The 20,103-nt window shown below is 40.8% G+C and overlaps 1 protein-coding gene across 1 annotated transcript in view; it reads right to left on the bottom strand.

Annotated features, from left to right (window-relative positions):
• Positions 1–9,586: 9,586 nt before the first annotated feature.
• The window catches only part of LOC309546393 (aquaporin-2-like), a 30,847-nt gene continuing 20,330 nt past the window's right edge, over positions 9,587–20,103 (bottom strand). The window contains exons 3-4 of the mRNA XM_082246052.1: positions 14,811–14,891; positions 9,587–10,151 (exon numbers count right to left, since the gene is read on the bottom strand). Coding sequence (XP_082102178.1) covers positions 9,954–10,151; positions 14,811–14,891 — 279 coding nt within the window. The 3' untranslated portion in view covers positions 9,587–9,953. The remainder of the gene's footprint in view (positions 10,152–14,810; positions 14,892–20,103) is intronic.

The raw sequence follows: 20,103 nt of genomic DNA on the forward strand, positions 1-20,103 counted from the left end.
TGCTCATGTACCTGGTGAGATGTTTATCAGTTGCTGGTATAGTTCGGAAGCATTTTCCTCCTTGTAATGGCTTTTTAGGATTCTCCTAAGTTGCACTAGGGTCAGTCCATTCTTCATTTCCAGCATACCTCTGAGACTAAGGCTGGGACTTATGGCTTTTACCACAGCTTCCACAATCTCAGACTCGGGATACCCTTTTTGTAGTCCCATGTCAATCTGGTGCATAAGGTTTGTATAGGACAACTTGTCTTTCTGTTCCTTTTCACCTATCTGACCAGCAATCTTAAAGTCCTTCCTGATTGTCACCTCTGGCAAGTTACCATGGTGAAGTCTCTGAGTAACTGGAATAGGTTCTTGTTTTGAATGGCTGTCATTTGAGTCCTGTCTTTTAGTACTCAGCTCTTTTATCTGATCCTCAATCATTCTGGACGTTTCCTGGAACTTCTCCTGCATAGTGTGGTATTGTCGTTTCAGATTGGCTAATTGCTGTTCCGGTTGGGGGTCTTTCTCACTGGTGTTTGGTGCTTCAGCATTGTCCCTCTTCTTCTCTAGCTCACTGACAAATCTTTTAGTTGCTTGGAGAAATTGGGTCACCGTTTCTTCACTTTCAGTCTCGACCAGTTCATCTATCACCCCATTGACTATCCGCATGTAGTGGCGCCGGGTTTTTCCTTTTGCCATACTTGCTTCGGAGGCCTTGATAAACTGGCAAGTCTCAATGAGATCACTGACTGAAATGTGAATCAGATGCCCACTGATTTCATCTTGCAACTTTTCTACATCCATCTGTGTGCGATTTCCTGTGCAGCAACGGTTAATACCTTTAATCTTCCCTCAGCTTCGCCACGGACAGCGTAACCGCTCTCTTCCACTTCCGTGACCTTTGCGTTTTCTTCACCCGGTCCCTGTTCGGGCGCCAATTTTGTTGCACATATGCTGAAAGTATGGTCAATAATTCCAATGTGCGAAGGGATCGGACCGGGTGAAACCAGAATTATTTTTATTGAAAACGTTTCTGCAATAAGGACATGAGGTATTATGAGGGACACAGCACAGCAACTGCAACTGCTATTCTGTTCATACATACTATTACATAACTCTATATATATTAATAATAATATCAACATTCTCATATACATGAATAACGTCCTCATAGAAAATAACAACCAATTAAACATGTGCTGAAAGATTGTTACTCCTTCTGCATCACAGTGGTCTCATAGTACAATCTAATATGAGATATAAAAACATAACACCAATAACCACATTCCTGGTACACTGTAGTCATGTGATGCTACAGTGTGACCCACTAACATTTGTGCAGTATGTTATTCAATCACACAGTAGTGACAGCAGCCTTTACTGATCACAGGGATGTAAATTAAATCGACTTTGCCCTGTTTATACTCCTTCTTACCTGCAAATACAAGGACATGAGTGAGGTATGATTCTGAGGGACACAGCACTTCTATTCTGTTCCCCAGGAACGAAAGATCTAACTTTTAGTTCCTCCCATGCCTTGCTTGCAGTTGTGCTTTGTGCTGCCATCTACTGGTGGTTTAATAGAAATGCCATAAAACGGAAATGTGTTGTTTTCTTATGGGGTACCTGACATCCCTTACACCGACTTGCCTTCTTATACCACATCCTGGTGCCATTTCTCCCCCTGGTAAGTGACGCACATGCACCCGGCCATCCAGATGATGTAAGAAGAATGTGATTCATCAAACCAGGCCACCTTCTTCCATTGCTCTGTAGTCTAGTTCTGATGTTCATGTGACCATTGTAGAAGCTTTTGGCTGTGGACATGGGTCACCATGGGCTTCACAGCCCCATACACAACAAACTGCAATGCCCATTTCTTTCTGCTTTCACCACATCAACTTAATGGACAACATGTTTACTTGCTGCCTAATAAATTCCATCAATTTTCGGATGCCATTGTAACGAGATATTCTCTTTACCTGTCAGTGGTCATAATGTTATGGCTGATCAGTGTACGTTAATAACATTATTTACAATAAAGCACACACATATCTCACTCAGTGTCGCAGGGCAATCAACATACTAGCCATTTCCTCCTACCCCACAAAAGCTACTTTTGGGGAAATTAGAGATAAGCTTGTCCTCCTACTGTGATTACTGATCCTTTTGGAGTATCCCGTGATTCTACACCCCCTTCTGGTAAGGTTCTTCAACAATAAACCCTAAAAATACATACCCTAGACTAAGCCTTATTGTCAGTGTGTGTGGGACTGCACTTGGGTGACTGACAGCCTCCGTACTATTCAGGAGAATCTGATTACTTTCAGTGGCTATTAAAAACAAGCATGTAATACTATGGTCTATGATTAAGACGTTTATGAATATATTTTTACCTTTTAGCCAGTTGAGCTTGTGAAAAGCAATTTTGGGTTATTATATTACCAGTATGGCTACTGGTTTAACATTTTATCACCTCTGGGTAATTGTGCTGTAGGTTTATGGGGATATTATGGTATGGTATTATGGTAAAAGCTGAGAGATTAGAGTCAGTGAAACCTGCAATAGGAGTGTTTATTTTCCAGTGTTTTTCAAGTATTTAAAAAAAACCATAGACAGTACTATGATTGAAGTTACTGCAAGTGGTAATGCAGTGAAGTGTGCCTGCATTGAGAACCTAATGTGAACCCATTTTTGGACAGTCCTGAAGTTGTTATTTTCGCTCAAAGTAATTTGCAAGCAAGCAACTGTTTTTGTATTGTGATAGAGCTAGGCCAACAATTCAGGGCAGTTTACATTTACCAATTAAAAACATTTTGACTCGTCAGTCCAGAACACCTACTGCCATATTTTTGTACCCTAGTTTCCATGTTTTCATGCATAGTTGAGTCTCTTAGCCTTCTTTCAATGTCAGAGGTTTGGCTTTTTGGCCAGAATTCTTCCAGTAGACAGTAGATGGGTATTTCTGGGTCCTGTTTGTTTTGCGATCATTTCTGTGCTGATGGCACTGGTGGGCATCTTCTGATGTTGAAGGGAAGTAAGCATGATGTGTCTTATCTGCTGCATTAAGTTTCCTTGGCCAACTACTGCATCTTCGGTCCTTAACTTTGCCCTTTTTTTTATGCTTCTTCAAAAATGCTTGAGCAACACATCTCGAAACCCCAGTCTGCTTTGACATTTTTCCTGGAAGAGACTTGCTGATGCATAATTACCTTGTGTCTTGTTGCTGTGCTCAGTCTTGCAATGGTGTGTGACTTGTGACATGAAACTGTCTTCCACAACCTTACATTAGTAGCAGAGTTTGGTTGTTCCTCACCCAGTTTTAAGCCTCCTACACAGCTGTTTCTGTTTCAGTTACTGTGTTTTAACCTACATATGAAATGTATGATCATTAGCACCTGCTTGGTATAAAATGGTTAACCATACATCTGACTCTAATCCTACGAAATCCTTGACTTTGTGCAAGTGTACAAAGTATGCAAGTGTTAGAATTGATGCTGGTTTGAAACCAAAGGGTAGTTGAATAAAATGTTTATTTGATTTAGATCTTTCTTCTGTTTGCTCCCTTTGAATTTTGTAAATTGATTGAATTGCCCTGGAAGCGGCTATCGTTGGCTCCTTTGAGGTCCTGTCACATCTCGTAATGCGGGGCCCTAGGGCACCCTACAATCTTATCATTTATATGAGGGCAACGATAAGAGCATGGGTGGTGGCAAGTAAGATGGAGGAAAAAAGGGGGGGAGCAATCTCACCCTGTACACCACTATGGAAGAACCCTCATTTGTCACACTTTTTTGTTCATACAGTATAACATTAAGATATTGGGTGAGATTGTGGAGGAGGGGGGCTTCTTCAATTTGATGTTTTGAAGGATAGGTTTAATCTCCCCAATTCACATTTGTTCAGATATCTCCAGCTTAGACATGCTTTCTATTCTCAATTTGATGCAGAAGGCCTTCTAGTCTGGGTGGGTGGGATGGAATCCCTATTGAGAAAGGATCTCCAGAAAACATTATCCACGATCTATAAACATATTTTTACAGATAGTTTGGAACACCTCGCACGCTGCCATGCGGCTTGGGAGACTGTGTTCCCTCAACTAGATGGGGATGATTGGGATTATCTATGGGACATCAATTTGTCCAGATTGGTATACTTCAGAGATCATCTTATCCAATATAAATTCTTGCATTGTATATATTATACCCCAGCTAAGTTGGCCAAATTGTATCCTGGACAGTCCCCTGATTGCTGGTGGTGTACTTCTGCTCATGCAGACTTTGACCATATTTTTTGGGGTTGTGTCGAGATTCAGGTATTTTGGAAGAGAGTTATAGACTGCATAGCTGAGGTGACAGCCATCTCGATACAGCCAGTGGTGGAGGTTTCCATCTTGGGTCTAGTGGATGGATTGGTCTTCAAAAATTCCACCCGTACTTTATTGACGATTCTTCTTTACTATGCTAGGAAATTAATAATACTCTCATGGAAAAGCCCAAGACCACCTACAGTACAGGCCTGGAAAGTAATTACAAATAAGGCACTCCCTCTGTATAAAGCTACATACATGAACAGGGGAACTCCTACTAAGTTAAATAAGGTGTGGGACTGCTGGGTTATTGGTATCTCCACGGTATCCGATTGATCTGATTGGACTATGTACAATAACTGTATCTAATCCATTGTAGTGTTGGGAGTCGCATGGGGAAGGGGTGATGGAGATTCCATTTATATATAAGGGTGAATGTCCTGATCCTACTACATATATGGAGCCTAAGAGCTAGCTATAAGAAGGGTAATAAGCTGACTGTTGGTATGTTGTTTGTTTTTGGGTTAATGTATGTATTGTTGGCCCAGTAGAGGGCTTTTTGTAAGTCTTTTTTGGTCTTTGTGTATTTTTGTTTTGAAATTAATAAAAAACAAATGAAAAAAAAACGAAAAAAATAATTTTGTAAATTGATAAAAATAATCAATTAAAAAAAAAAAACATATATATATATATATATATATATATATATATATATATATATATATATATATATATACAGTGCCTTGCGAAAGTATTCGGCCCCCTTGAACTTTTCGACCTTTTGCCACATTTCAGGCTTCAAACATAAAGATATAAAACTGTAATTTTTTGTGAAGAATCAACAACAAGTGGGACACAATCATGAAGAGGAACAAAATTTAATGGATATTTCAAACTTTTTTAACAAATAAAAAAACTGAAAAATTGGGCGTGCAAAATTATTCAGCCCCCTTAAGTTAATACTTTGTAGCGCCACCTTTTGCTGCGATTACAGCTGTAAGTCACTTGGGGTATGTCTCTATCAGTTTTCCACATCGAGAGACTGAAATTTTTGCCCATTCCTCCTTGCAAAACAGCTCGAGCTCAGTGAGATTGGATGGAGAGCGTTTGTGAACAGCAGTTTTCAGTTCTTTCCACAGATTCTCAATTAGATTCAGGTCTGGACTTTGACTTGGCCATTCTAACACCTGGATATGTTTATTTGTGAACCATTCCATTGTAGATTTTGCTTTATGTTTTGGATCATTGTCTTGTTGGAAGACAAATCTCCGTCCCAGTCTCAGGTCTTTTGCAGACTCCATCTGTTTTTTTTTCCAGAATGGTCCTGTATTTGGCTCCATCCATCTTTCCATCAATTTTAACCATCTTCCCTGTCCCTGCTGAAGAAAAGCAGGCCCAAACCATGATGCTGCCACCACCATGTTTGACAGTGGGGATGGTGTGTTCAGGGTGATGAGCTGTGTTGCTTTTACGCCAAACATAACGTTTTGCATTGTTGCCAAAAAGTTTGATTTTGGTTTCATCTGACCAGAGCACCTTCTTCCACATGTTTGGTGTGTCTCCCAGGTGGCTTGTGGCAAACTTTAAACGACACTTTTTATGGATATCTTTAAGAAATGGCTTTCTTCTTGCCACTCTTCCATAAAGGCCAGATTTGTGCAGTATACGACTGATTGTTGTCCTATGGACAGAGTCTCCCACCTCAGCTGTAGATCTCTGCAGTTCATCCAGAGTGATCATGGGCCTCTTTGCTGCATCTCTGATCAGTCTTCTCCTTGTATGAGCTGAAAGTTTAGAGGGACGGCCAGGTCTTCGTAGATTTGCAGTGGTCTGATTCTCCTTCCATTTCAATATTATCGCTTGCACAGTGCTCCATGGGATGTTTAAAGCTTGAGAAATCTTTTTGTATCCAAATCCGGCTTTAAACTTCTCCACAACAGTATCTCGGACCTGCCTGGTGTGTACCTTGTTCTTCATGATGCTCTCTGCGCTTTAAACGGACCTCTGAGACTATCACAGTGCATTTATACGGAGACTTGATTACACACAGGTGGATTCTATTTATCATCGTTAGTCATTTAGGTCAACATTGGATCATTCAGAGATCCACACTGAACTTCTGGAGAGAGTTTGCTGCACTGAAAATAAAGGGGCTGAATAATTTTGAACGCCCAATTTTTCTGTTTTTTTATTTGTTAACAAAGTTTGAAATATCCAATAAATTTTGTTCCACTTCATGATTGTGTCCCACTTGTTGTTGATTCTTCACAAAAAATTACAGTTTTATATCTTTATGTTTGAAGCCTGTAATGTGGCAAAAGGTCAAAAAGTTCAAGGGGGCCGAATACTTTCGCAAGGCACTGTGTATATGTATATATATATATATATATATATATTTTTTTTTTTTTTTAAAGCATTCTTACTTTACAACAATTCTTCATGCCTGCTGCCTGCCTGCCAACTTTTCCACAGTGCTGTATGTGTCCAGTTTGCCTGTGAGCAGGGCCAGGAGTATAGCACCCAATTTGAGGAAGCAGCACATGCAGAGTACAGTCCAGGTTTCAACAGTTGTTGCATTTATTAGATTGCAGGTTTAAGGATAGCAGGAAAGCTGACAGAATACAGTCACTAGCACTAGTATTGCTACGGTTAGCAACAAATGTGAAACTGTTGGGGGTATAGGTATTAGAACACTTGGAGTAACAGGCGCAGTAACACTTCAGCCACAGGCTCAGTAACACGTGCTGTAACCGGCTCAGTAACACTTTCAGTAACCGGTATGACTGCCTCTCCACACAGGCACATTGCCGTTCCCAGTCGGGTGCTGCCTCAGTGCCTCAGTCCTTAATGCACAGGAGTGAGGATTCAATGTGCATAGGCTGGCTAGTAAATAGAGATTGAAGCCCTTGAACAGATATACAGGGGTATCTCTTCAGCATATTAAGGCACAATTTAGGCAAAGCCTACATTACCAGGGCAGCATCTGCTGGAGGAGTGGCTGACTGTCAGGGTGCTGACACAAGTAGCAGCTTGAATCAAGAGGCAGCGAGTGACTCTAGAGACTAGAGGCCAAAAGGAGCAAGCAGAGTGTCCCCTATACCGAGCCTCCTCCCATTTTCATTGGAACCTCTCCCTAAATCTAATATCACTGTCCCTGACAGGTGGGGTTTCTCACCCTACTCCATCCACTCACAAATGCTCACCAAACAGCAGAGCACTGCTATTTAATAATGTGATAAAAAGGTGCATATTGCGCTCACCAATCAGATCTCACAATAAAGTGCTACAGTGCATAGAAAGCTGATAATATATCATGAATAGCAATCTGCAATATAGCTAATGATTATAAGCAAATGAATAAATATATATATGTATAAATAAATAGTCCTTCATATGGTGAATAAATAAATGAATTAATAAATAAAGTCCTTAAAGTGCTCAGTGCAAAGTGGTGTCTCAGCAATAAGAGTAGACTTGGACTTGATGAGAAAAGCTTTCACCATTCAACCTCCACCCAGTGCTCAAATTAGATACTTCTTACCAGAAGAAAATGACCCCTTAATTACAGGGGGTCATAACCAGCATTTGTCTCCACAAAGGCTCCAGGCTATCCTTAACACTGTCTCCACATCAGCAAGATAATAAGACCAGTTGCCATAGGAAGCTCCGGGGTTTAGGACATCAAAAATGCAGGAAAAAAAGGAAACTCCGATAGTGTAATAACGTCAAATAATGGGGTTTAATAGTTTAAATTGCACTTACTCCATAGCAGTGTTCAAAACGCCTTCAGGTATAAAACAATCGGCTGGTCTGGTGGATGGGACGCCGCTTCCGCTTCTGCGTTCCACCGCACCGGAAATCTACGGTCTCGTGAGCGTGAGACCGGTAACTGGAAGACGGGTCTGTGGGAGGTTGACATTTCACCCACAATCCACCGATCGAGATTTCGAGATGTCAATGCTTTACAGACTCATTTGCAAAATAGCAATTAATGCACATTTTTTCCCCTGCTTTTTATATTATTTTGCTAAATGTGGACCTACCCTTTAAATGTTTTCTTACTTATTTATGTTTAGTGCACAAACACTATTGACACACATAATAAAGCAACATTATAATTTATTCAGAAATGTATTTATTTTTAAAAGACGTGCACTGTACAATTTGGTACCTTTTAATTACTGTTTAGGCAACAAATCAATCCTCCCTTGCAATGGCTCTACTTTGGCATGTGTAGTAACCAACTTACTTTGCATATCAATAATAATAGTAATTACAAGTACTTAGCATGTTATCATTGGAAGGCACCAGTATATAAATGTATGCTAATTGTAGACTTGTTGAAACATTTGAGTTATGGGATATCCCTAGGCAAATATACAGTATAAAAGTCTTTTAGTTCACCTAAATTCTCCTTCAAAAATAAAAATTAAAAAATCACTTTGCAGTTAAAGTAGTATAATTACTTGTGATGTATGTTCACATTGATCACCCACATACCTACTGAAATCTGAAACCAGGCTAGCAGTGGGAGGACCTACCTGCTCTGTATGCTGCTGTATAAGAGAAAGCTCTGGCTGGGCATGACTAGTTTTACTAGTTTTTGGAAAAAAGAATGATTTTCTCTATTAGAGTTAATTTGTACACAGTATTTTCCTATCTATAGGGTTTTTGTTTTATGATAAAGGAAAAGCTTGAACACGATGAACAACAAAGCCAATCATATGGGTCCAATTTACCATTATACATAGTAGCCCTGTGTCTTTGGCAGAGACAAAGAGGAAGCTTTTCCACATATACTTATCTCATCCCACATTTTTTTCCCATCACCAGCAGAAATACTGGTATCTTTGAAAAGGTCATTTAAACATTGCGACAATATTCTAACACAGATTTAAATTACTTTTCCAATAAAAAGTCCTGTGAGATGATCCTGGTAGAGAAATTATGCTTTGGAAGACAAAAATCCTCTGCCTACAGGATCTACTGATCCAACTCTAACTACCATATTACCATTTTTATCTCACATACTCTTCATGCAGTAATAGTCATCATAATGTATGCAGTACCCATTAACCTATAGAATTACAATTGACTTTCCTTTTTTGGTCCTGGAGATAGTTGGGAGGTGTTTGGGGTGATTAGCATACTTGAGAATATAAAGAATAGGTCTTATTATGGAAAGAGCTCCTTGTATTAATGGGGATTCCCCAAAAAAGTAGAAATTTTTAAAAAGATTGGTGCTTCTCCATGTAGTTAAGAGGAGTGCCCATCGCCTTTTACAGGGTCCTAGAAAACAATAGAGGGAGCCCCGTGTAGGATCTTTGTCCCGACAGTATATAACTGACATTTTCTGGGACCTGCAGGAAGAGGGGACCCTCCAATTCACAACACTGAAAGATCCAGAAACATCTAAAGATTGGAGGTGGGGGTTATCCATCCTTGGTGCTTAGTAAACAAGAATGAAGGAGAGATAAATATAAGAAACAGCACATATCAGCTCTTTTTGTTTCTCTAGAACCCAACCTACTATACAAGTTATTTTCAGTTATATGTGAAATTATCATAAGACATCATAAACATTTTCCTTCAGGGTACATTTGAACAATGTTAATTTATACATAGTTAAGTGTTTTTTTCTACAACTGAAATTCACAACAGGTTACAAATTCTGAAGTTCCATTGACTTTCTCCGAGGCTGTTCTTGTCTTTCTTCCCAATCTTCTTCTACTTCAATGGATGGCATTTTCCCTAATAGAATTGCTAGTTTCTCACGGAAGGTTTGCTCTTGGGGACATAGCACATAGTTGTAGATCAATGATGCAAGTATGGCTCCCACCATAGGTCCAATCCAGAAGATCTGTCAAAAAATGTTTTTTTGTTATTCAAAATGTAAAATGTTAAAAAAAACTACTAAAGCATCCTGTGCAACTTTTTACTAGAAAGTCACCATTGATTTTTGTGTTTTCAGAGCTAAACAAAATGTAAATGTGTATTACCAGACAGGTGCATCTCATAAAATTAGAATATCATCAAAAAGTTGATTTATTTCAGTAATTCAACTCAAAAAGTGAAACTGATATATTTTATATAGATGCGTTACACACAGAGCGATATATTTCAAGCATTTTTTTTTCTTTTAATTTTGATGATTATGACTTACAGCTAGTGAAAACCCAAAATTCAGTATATAGGAAAATGAGATTATTACATAAGACCAATAAAAAAATAAATTAATTAATTTAAAAAAAAAGGATTTTTAAAACAGAAATGTTGGCTTACTGAAAAGTATGTCCATGTACAGTATAGTATGCATTCAATACTTGGTCGGGGCTCCTTTTGCATGAATTACATCAACACGGTGTGGCATTGAGGTATTATGGAAGCCCAGGTTTCTTTGATAATGGCTTTCGGCTCATCTGAATTGTTTAGTCCGGGGTCTCTCATCTTCCTCTTGACAGTGCCCCACAGATTTTCTTTGGGGTTCAGGTCAGGCGAGTTTGCTGGCCAATCAAGCACAGTGATACCATGATCATTAAACCAGGTATTAGTACCTTTGGCAGTGTGGGCAGGTGCCAAGTCCTGCTGGGAAATGAAATCAGCATTTCCATAAGACTGGTCAGCAGAGGGAAGCATGAAGTGCTCTAGAATTTCCTGGTAGAGGGCTACGCTGACTTTAGACATGATAGAACACAGTGTACCAACACCAGCAGATAACAAGGCTCCCCAAATCATTACTGACTGTGAAAAAAGTTGCATTTTATTTGGAAATCAAGGTCCCAGAGTCTGGAAGAAGAGTGTAGAGGCACAAAATCCAAGTTGCATGAGTTCCTGTGAGAAGTTTCCACAGTCAGTGATGATTTGAAGAGCTGAATGCCACTATCAAAGCAATCTGGGCTTCCATAACATCTCAGCAGTGCCACAGGCTGATCGCCTCCATGCCACAAACCATTGATGCAGTAATTCATGCAAAAGAAGCCTGTGCACGCTCTCTGATGAAGTCTGTGACGATACGCGTAAGGGCGTGACTACGCGGCTCTAGTTACACCTACGGACCATTCAGGATCACCTTCTCCTGGGATCACCTTCGCCGGTGGCTGGGTGAGAGATGCGGGTGATTTAGGTCCCGCCGACGCTACGGCTATTTTAAAGTGTTTTGAGATTATGATCTGTGTAAGTGCATTGTATGAAGGGGGGTTACTTGGGAATTATTAAAGTTCATGCTTACTACACTATGAGCTGTTCCCTCCCCTTTTTGCATGCTATATGATCCGTGCTGTTTGGTGGAGTGTGTGATCCGGCTTGGGGATAAAGATCTTGGAGCCCTTCTTTAATCTACCTTCTTGAAGGGGATTGTTTGGAGATCGGTGTTAAGCCCAGGAGAGTGTATCCCATCCGGCTGAGTGTATTTCACTCCAGGGTCCAGCCAGTGAGTTCCAAGTAACATCATGTGGAAATGACAGGCCTTTAACCCATGATCTTCCGGTGAGTGCGTGACCATTGGGAGAGGCTGCACGTGGTGTGGTGAAGGACTATGAAGTTTGACCGTTAGACTTCCCTCACATGGTGTATTCAGTGATCCTTCTATATGGACTGATTATTTGATGGCGTTATGATCTGACAGATGTTTTGATATAGATATATATATTTTTCATATCCCATTACTACAGTATTATTATCATTCAGGTGGAATGTGCTATAAGTTTGAGATATATTTACTTGAGTTTACATTTTGTATACATTCTGGCATGGCACACTGACTTGATCAGGTGTGCTATTATTATTATTGTTATCAATTTTACAAAAAAAATGTATATATTGCATATTGAAGCATATCATTTATGATTAGCGCTGCCTGATGTTTTGGGTCTTTGATCTAATACATCCTATGGTTTAAAAGAAAGAAATGCTTGAAATATATCACTCTGTGTGTAATGCATCTATATAAAACATAAGTTTCACTTTTTGAATTAAAATACTAAAATAAAATTAACTTTTTGATGGTATTCTAATTTTATGAGATGCACCTGTGCATCTGATGCCTTACCTGTTTGAACATATACACACATTGATCCTGGCAACATTACAAGGTCAGTCCACTCAAATCTGATATTTCAGATTTTGGTAGATCCTAGCCAGCTGAACCATCTGACTGTTTCATATACCACCTATATCACATATATCTGTACATGAGTATTTTGGTCTATATGCCCATTGTGGCCATTATGAGGGGCTTGTTCACTCCTTGTTGATTTTTTTTTAAATATATTGTATTATTATGGATAATGCAACAGGAGGTGAAGAAGAACGCAAAGGTGGGTGGGAACACCCAAAACACGAATGGTGTTGGAGCAGAATTGCTAATTATGGCAGAAGGAACTCTGTTAAATGTATTGGCCCTGCTGCACTTAGAGGGGCTTCTTCCTTTGTTTTAATCCTCCATGTACTTCAGAGTCTGCTTCAGCTTCTGGATCAGCTTGCCCTAGTGACGGACCCTTTTTGGACTTATTATTTTTATCATTGTAGTTGCTTGTTTCTCAGAGGTACTCTTCCTTTGCGCCTACCATCCTCCCCTTTTCTCAGTTGTAGTATCCAAGACCTATAAAAAGTCATGGGTTTACTTCGTCTTCAAGCTAGGACCCAACTATAATATTATTGTAGGTGGACTGTCCCTTTAAACACAGAAATGTTCTAATATCCATATGCAGTTTATGACTAGGAAAATTGCTTACTGTTTTTATGAAGCCATATTATGTATTTTTTAATAAATTAAAATCATATGAATAGCAGATGCAGACTATGTTCTGATTGTTGTTGTTGTTATATACCATCAATGTTTCCTACCTAATGTATAGCCAACAAAAATATAGCTCTGTGTCTAAACACATAAAAATCAGGCTACCAGACAAAAATTGAGGCTGCAGCATGATTAGTCCACCCTTCAGGGATTTTAGCCATAAACATGCATGGTCAAATCTGTAGAAATTAGGTATCCAGCAGCTTTGCTCATTTCCATATATAGCACCCTCCTAGATAAGTTGATAACTAGGTTAGGTAAATTTAGTTCTTGTGGCTCTCCTGGAATCGGATGAGCAGCTTATGATTGCTTTGGGCTGTTATGGGCTCTGCAGGCTGCAGGTTTGATTGCTTTCCCCTGTTTTCTGAAGGCTTCTAAAAAATTGTGGGTTGGAAAAGTTAAATAAGCAGCCTTAATATTCATGTGGTTTCAACCAACCAACCCAGAAGGTGGCTGGGGGAGTGCATAAATAGTTTGACACCTAAGCCATCCAGAAGAAGAGGTTCCCAGCCAGAAAGGCTGATGCCCCTCTAGGCAGTCCAGCTGAATATTCTGCTAGTCTCATTGAGGTCACAGCTGTGTATAGCTGGGGGAAGGGGGACTATTCTGCTGAAAAGGCTTTAGGAGCTAAAAGAGGGGTTTCATGGAGGATCTGGTCTAGAGGCTTCACTGAGGAGGCTGTCTGCCTGAGTCTGGAGAGATACATCCAAGTCTCAGGGACACTGTGTGTACAAACCTGGGAGAAGGATCCTAATGACTACTGTTACCCCTGGTGCACTAACATTAAGGCTTGCCAGGCCTGGAACACTACTTACAATATCATTTGTGCTCTTGCGTATCCCACAGCTTCCCTAATCCAAGTTATTAAATCTCTTTTCCTCCAGACGTAAAGAGTGCCCCTTTATCCTTTTTGATGACCTTAAAGTGAATAGCTCAACACTAAGTTCACTATATGGTACACTTATGTGTTTATACATGTTGATTATATCCCCCATTAATCTCCTCTTCTCAAGAGAGAATAAACTCAGTTCCTCTAGTCTTTTCTCATAGCTGGGCTCCTCCTTATCAGTTTGGTTGTCCTTCTCTGCACTTTCTCCAGTTCCAACTATATCCTTTTTGTGAACTGGTGCTCAAAACCAAACTGCTTATTCCAGATGAGGTTTTAATAATGATTTGTACAGGGGCAAAATGATATCTCTGTCTCTGGTGTCCATACCTCTCCTTATACAAGAAAGGACTTTGCTCGCTTTGGGAACCACAGCTTGGCATTGCATGCTTTTAATAAGTTTATGATCTACCAGACCACCCAGATCCTCCATTAACTCCCCCAGCTGTTCTACTCCTAGTAAGTATGTATGATGCATGCATATTCTTAGTCTCCAAGAAGTTCATAACATTATTTTTATCAATATTAAACCTAATTTGCCACATAGTTGCCCAATTAAACAGTGCATTGAGGTTGGCTTGTAAGTTGGAGACATCCTGTAAGGACGTTATTACACTGCATAGCTTGGTGTCATCTGCAAACAGTGAAATGGTACTTTTAATCCCAGACCCTATATCATTTATATACTGCACTGAAAGCTGTGCTCAAAGCAGGCAATACTACCTTGTTATACATTTCCTAATGTTGTCAAGTTGATGTTAGGTCATTTGCCTGCAATTCAAACACTCTGAATATAATCCTATATTTTTAGCATCTTTAGATCAAGGACGCCTTACCCAGTGTGAGGTGAAGTTTCCCACTATCAGTGCTGGTCCGAAGGAGCGTGCTGGATTCATTGAGCAGCCAGTGAAATAGATCTAGAACCAAAAGAAATAATTAATAATACATACCATTATATCAGTGACCTTGGAGACACACTAAGCCAAATCTTCAATAAAATGTATTAGACATAATATGAATAACAAAATGGAAGATCACAAGCGCTATTTTACAGGAACCCAAGGTCACTTGAAATATATGTGATAATATGTTATAATGTTTTAAAATCCTTTTTACTATTTACATCTCAGTTTATATACACTCACCAGCCAGTTTATTATGTACACCTGTTCAATTGCATGGTAACACAAATTGCTAATCAGCCAATCACATGGCAGAAACTCAATGCATTTAGGCATTTAGACGTCGTGAAGACGACTTGCAGAACCGAGCATCAGAATGGGGAAGAAAGGGGATTTAAGTGACTTAGAATGTGACATGGCTGTTGGTGTCAGACGGGCTGGTCTGAGTATTTCAAAAACTGCTGATCTACCAGGATTTTCATGCACAACCATCTGACGGGTTTACAGAGAATCCAATAAGCAGCAGTTTTGTGGATGGAAATGCCTTGTTGATGTCAGAGGTCAGAGGAGAATGGGCAGACTGGTTTGAGATGAGAGAAAGGCAACAGTAACTTAAATAATCACTTGTTACAACCGAAGTATGCAGAATACCATCCCTGAACAAATAACACATCGAACCTTGAAGCAGATGGGCTACAGCAGCAGAAGACCACAGAGTGGGTGCCACTCCTGTCAGCTAAGAACAGAAAATGAGGCTACAATTTGCACAGGCTCACCAAAAATGGACAATAGAAGATTGGAAAAACGTTTCCTGGTCTAAAGAGTCTCAATTTTAGCTGTGACATTTAGATGGTAGAGTCAGAATTTGGCATAAACAACATGAAAGCATGGATCCATCCTGCCTTGTATCAACGGTTCAGTCTGGTGGTGGTGGAGTAATGATGTGGGGGATATTTTTGGCACACTTTGGGCCCCTTAGTACCAGTTGAGCATTGTTTAAACGCCACAGCCTACCTGAGTATTGTTGCTGACCATGTCCATCCCTTTATGACTACAGTGTGCCCATCTTCTGATTGCTCCTTCCAGCAGGATAATGCACCATGTCACAAAGCTCAACTCATCTCACCACTGGTTTCTTGAACATGACAATGAGTTCACTGTACTTCAATGGCCTCCACACTCACCAGATCTCAATCCAATAGAGAATATTTGGAATGTGGTGGAACGGGAGATTCACATCATGGATGTGCAGCCGACAAATCTACAGCAACTGTGTGATGCTATCATGTCAGTATGGACCAAAATCTCTGAGAAATGATTCCAACACTTTGTTGTCTATGCCACAAAGAGATGAGGCAGTTCTGAAGGCAAAAGGTGGTCCAACCCGGTACTAACAAGGTGTACCTAATAAAGTGGCCTGTGAGTGTATGTGAACTACTCATTACATATACATTACCCGGTGAATCTGCAAAAAAGAGCTCATGCCCTGGCAGCAGATAGTCTGTGACCAGGGCTGTTCACCTGTCCCTGTATGTCTGAAAGTCTTTAATTGATTAGAGAGGCCCAGGGTAAAGGAGAGAAGAGACATGGACGGAGGGCCGACATGACAGGGGTTAAAGGGGTTTGGGACAAGGGGGAGTTTTCAGCCCAGTACGATAGAAAATATAAGTGGTGGGACTTTTAATTGGTGTTTTGGCCAGGAAGGGGTGGAGCTACAGGGAGAGGACAAGCTAGGGGCCTCAGGAAGTCTTCAGTCGGAGGAAAGCTGCATTGGAGAATATTTCCCACCCTCCCTCCCATTTTCTTGTATTTTCTTGTTTTTTCTGACTTTTGGTTGAGCGGTCCACCGCCCTTGTTTTTGGTTTGTGTTTAAACAGAGGCTTTCTTCTTTTGGGGTGGTTCTTTGTCATGGCAGCAAGCGGGGTACAAGGTCCTGGTAGGTTAGTATGGTGCAAACTTATACTTGGTAGGGACCCGTCTGAGGTACGGCTCCCAGATGGTGCAAACTTATACTTGGTAGGGACCCGTCTGAGGTACGGCTCCCTGATGGTGAGAACTTATACTTGGTAGGGACCCGTCTGAGGTACGGCTCCCTGATGGTGCAAACTTACACTTGGTAGGGACCCGTCTGAGTTATGGCTCCCTGATGGTGCAAACTTATACTTGGTAGGGACCCATCTGAAGTATGGCTCCCTGATGGTGCAAACGTACACTTGGTAGGGACCCGTCTGAGGTACGGCTCCCTGATGGTGCAAACTTATACTTGGTAGGGACCCGTCTGAGGTACAGCTCCCTGATGCTGCAAACTTATACTTGGTAGGGACCCGTCTGAGGTACGGCTCCCTGATGGTGCAAACGTACACTTGGTAGGGACCCGTCTGAGGTACGGCTCCCTGATGGTGCAAACTTATACTTGGTAGGGACCCGTCTGAGGTACAGCTCCCTGATGCTGCAAACTTATACTTGGTAGGGACCCGTCTGAGGTATGGCTCCCTGATGGTGCAAACGTACACTTGGTAGGGACCCGTCTGAGGTATGGCTCCCTGATGGTGCAAACGTACACTTGGTAGGGACCCGTCTGAAGTACGGCTCCCTGATGGTGAAAACTTATACTTGGTAGGGACCCATCTGAGGTACGGCTCCTGATGGTGCAAACGTATACTTGGTAGGGACCCGTCTGAGGTACGGCTCCCAGTAGTTGGTATGTTGATACCTGCGACTGGTTGTCTCCGAGCCGGTGCTGTGGTGGCTGGAGGCCTAATTAAGTCAGACACAGGTACCTCCTTCTTTGATGCCTACCAGGACCTTGAGGCTTCAGTAAAAAACTGGGTTTAACGTGTTATTTACCTGTTATGTATACAGTTTGTTAATAAAAGGCTGCTATGGCCATTTAACTCCAACCTGTGGTCATGTGGTTATTTATAATGGAGGAGGAGAATGATGATCAGAGCAGAATGGAGACAAATCATCTTTAATCCCCTAGTCATGATTTGTACAAGGTGCTGCTCAAGGATGTAAGCCAACACTTGTGACTCCTGGATATAGAAATACACTGCTTCTTGACAGTCTATGGCCCTCTGCACCAATGTGTAAGCAAGGTGCATTGCGGTGTGGCAAGCAGTGAACACTCACTCACTGCACTTCAGTATTATTTGCCAGCATTTAAAATGATTTTAAAAACATTATTCAGTAGCTGCAGCACAAAAGACCATCTAACATGTATAGCCTTTGTATTATATACACCTAGGTTTATTATTGCTAAATTGGTGTTCTGTTGTCCTGGCCAGTTGGAACTTGCAACAGAGACAACTAATAACTTCAAGCCAATACATTTGTCAGGAAAGTGACCCCCAGCTCCCTTTACTCCCTCTAGTTGGTGTGACTTTGTACTAATACATTTTAATTTGTTCTATGTGCCATTTATATAAATGTTTCCCATGCTACACAAGGATCACAAAGCATACTGGAAATCATAACAGCTAAAGCTGCAGGGTGTCTCTTTATAACTAGGGCTTTTAAAATGGTAGGAAACCAGGCAAATCAATAAGTTATCAGATTTTATGTTGCCCACTTAGAAATGTTACATTTTTCCAGCTATTCATCAGCCTAAAAGATATTAGTATGCAGTAAAATTAAAATGTTGATAGTAAGTAAGAATTATGGAGCATTTTACGTAAATGATGATAGGTTGTAAAAGTTAATGGCTGCTTCACATAAGGTCTGACATGCAAATTATTTCCTTTCCCACAGGGTTTCTTCTGCTCAGATGACAAACTATTTGACATGTTGTGGAGAGACCTGTATATTCAGTCTAATCAATGGCTTTTGAGAGTCATTACATGACATTAACAAATGTCCATGCTAATGGATGATGACTTCTAAGCTAGAATCCAAATATTGCTTAGTATGAGGTTTATTTGCTAAAACAATTGAAAGTGATCAAGTACAGCACCGTAGCAGGAAAATGTAATGCTGTTTGTGCTTTTTAGTTGCTATTGGTTACTGCGTTTCTGAGATTTTTCTTTACCATAGATAAATATTGTAATTCTGATCCTATTAAAAACATTTATACTTACCTAGGTGGATGCAGCATTAATCCGATGCTGCTTCTGTCCCCCACCAGCTCTGTAGTGAGAACTGATCATGCACTGCTCATCGCTCAGTTCTTCCCCTCTGAGCAGAGAGCTGTGACTGTCGGTCTCCAGCTCTCTGCTCTGCCCCCCAGCACTCACTGGAGCTTTGGGCTATGGAGAGGATGGGAGGGGCTGGCTCGGGTTCTCAGTGGATTACTGAGAGGCTAAGCCAGGTGCTAATTCAAGCTTCTTGGTGGATTCCAACCATATGGTCAGGGTCTTTTCAGAGCCTGGACCAGTTCAGTGGCATCAGTCGACGGTGGATGTTAGCCCGCTGTTGTCTGAAAATGGTTCACAGGGGCGCAGAAGGAACGGCACTCCTGTGATTCACGGGAGAAGTATAGCAAAAATAGCTTTGGTCATATTTCTCCTTTAAAAATCAGGAATTGTTGATATCATGTATTGGTAATATATCGTATTATATAACCAATTAACACTTTTGTCTTTCTTCTCTGTAATTGAAGAGCAATATTGATGAAGGGTACGGTCACTGGATTTCATATCTCTACAGCTTTTGAAGGAAAACAGCAAGAATACTTGGCATCATGCTTTTCTTAATTCAACATCCTCAGCAATATAGCTATGGGAGTTTTATATTTATATTTTCATAGATGTAAATGTTCTAAAATAAAATATTACAGGGGGCTTGCATCAACAAGGCAAATAATGTGTAGCCCACTGTTGGGTCCTAATGCCACCCAGCAGAACATCCCATGGCCTCAGATTGTTGTTCCCTCCCTTCAAGGACTGACATAGCTGCAGACAAAGAAAGAAAGAGAAGGACTTTCATTGGATGGAAGACTTTAGCCCCACTCAATGGCACCAGGATTGAGGATAAAGTATCCCCAGCATAGGAGGAGCGGCTGCCATCTTAGCAAAACCTTAAGAAACCAGAACTCTGACTGGCTGCAGGCACAGCCTTGGACTCTAACCCTATTTACCACAGTGGGATACAGGATAAGTCACATTTTAGGGAACTTTGGGCTGGAGAGAACTATGTGGTTGATGGACTGAACTGTGCCAGGAGCCAGAAAGAGAAAAAGCAGGTCGGAGTCCTGCTCTGCGCTGCAGGCTTTGTTGCAGCAGTGCAGCTG

This window comes from Pelophylax lessonae (assembly GCF_965119305.1).
Source record: "Pelophylax lessonae genome assembly, chromosome: 2".
Classification (NCBI taxonomy): Eukaryota; Metazoa; Chordata; class Amphibia; order Anura; family Ranidae; genus Pelophylax; species Pelophylax lessonae.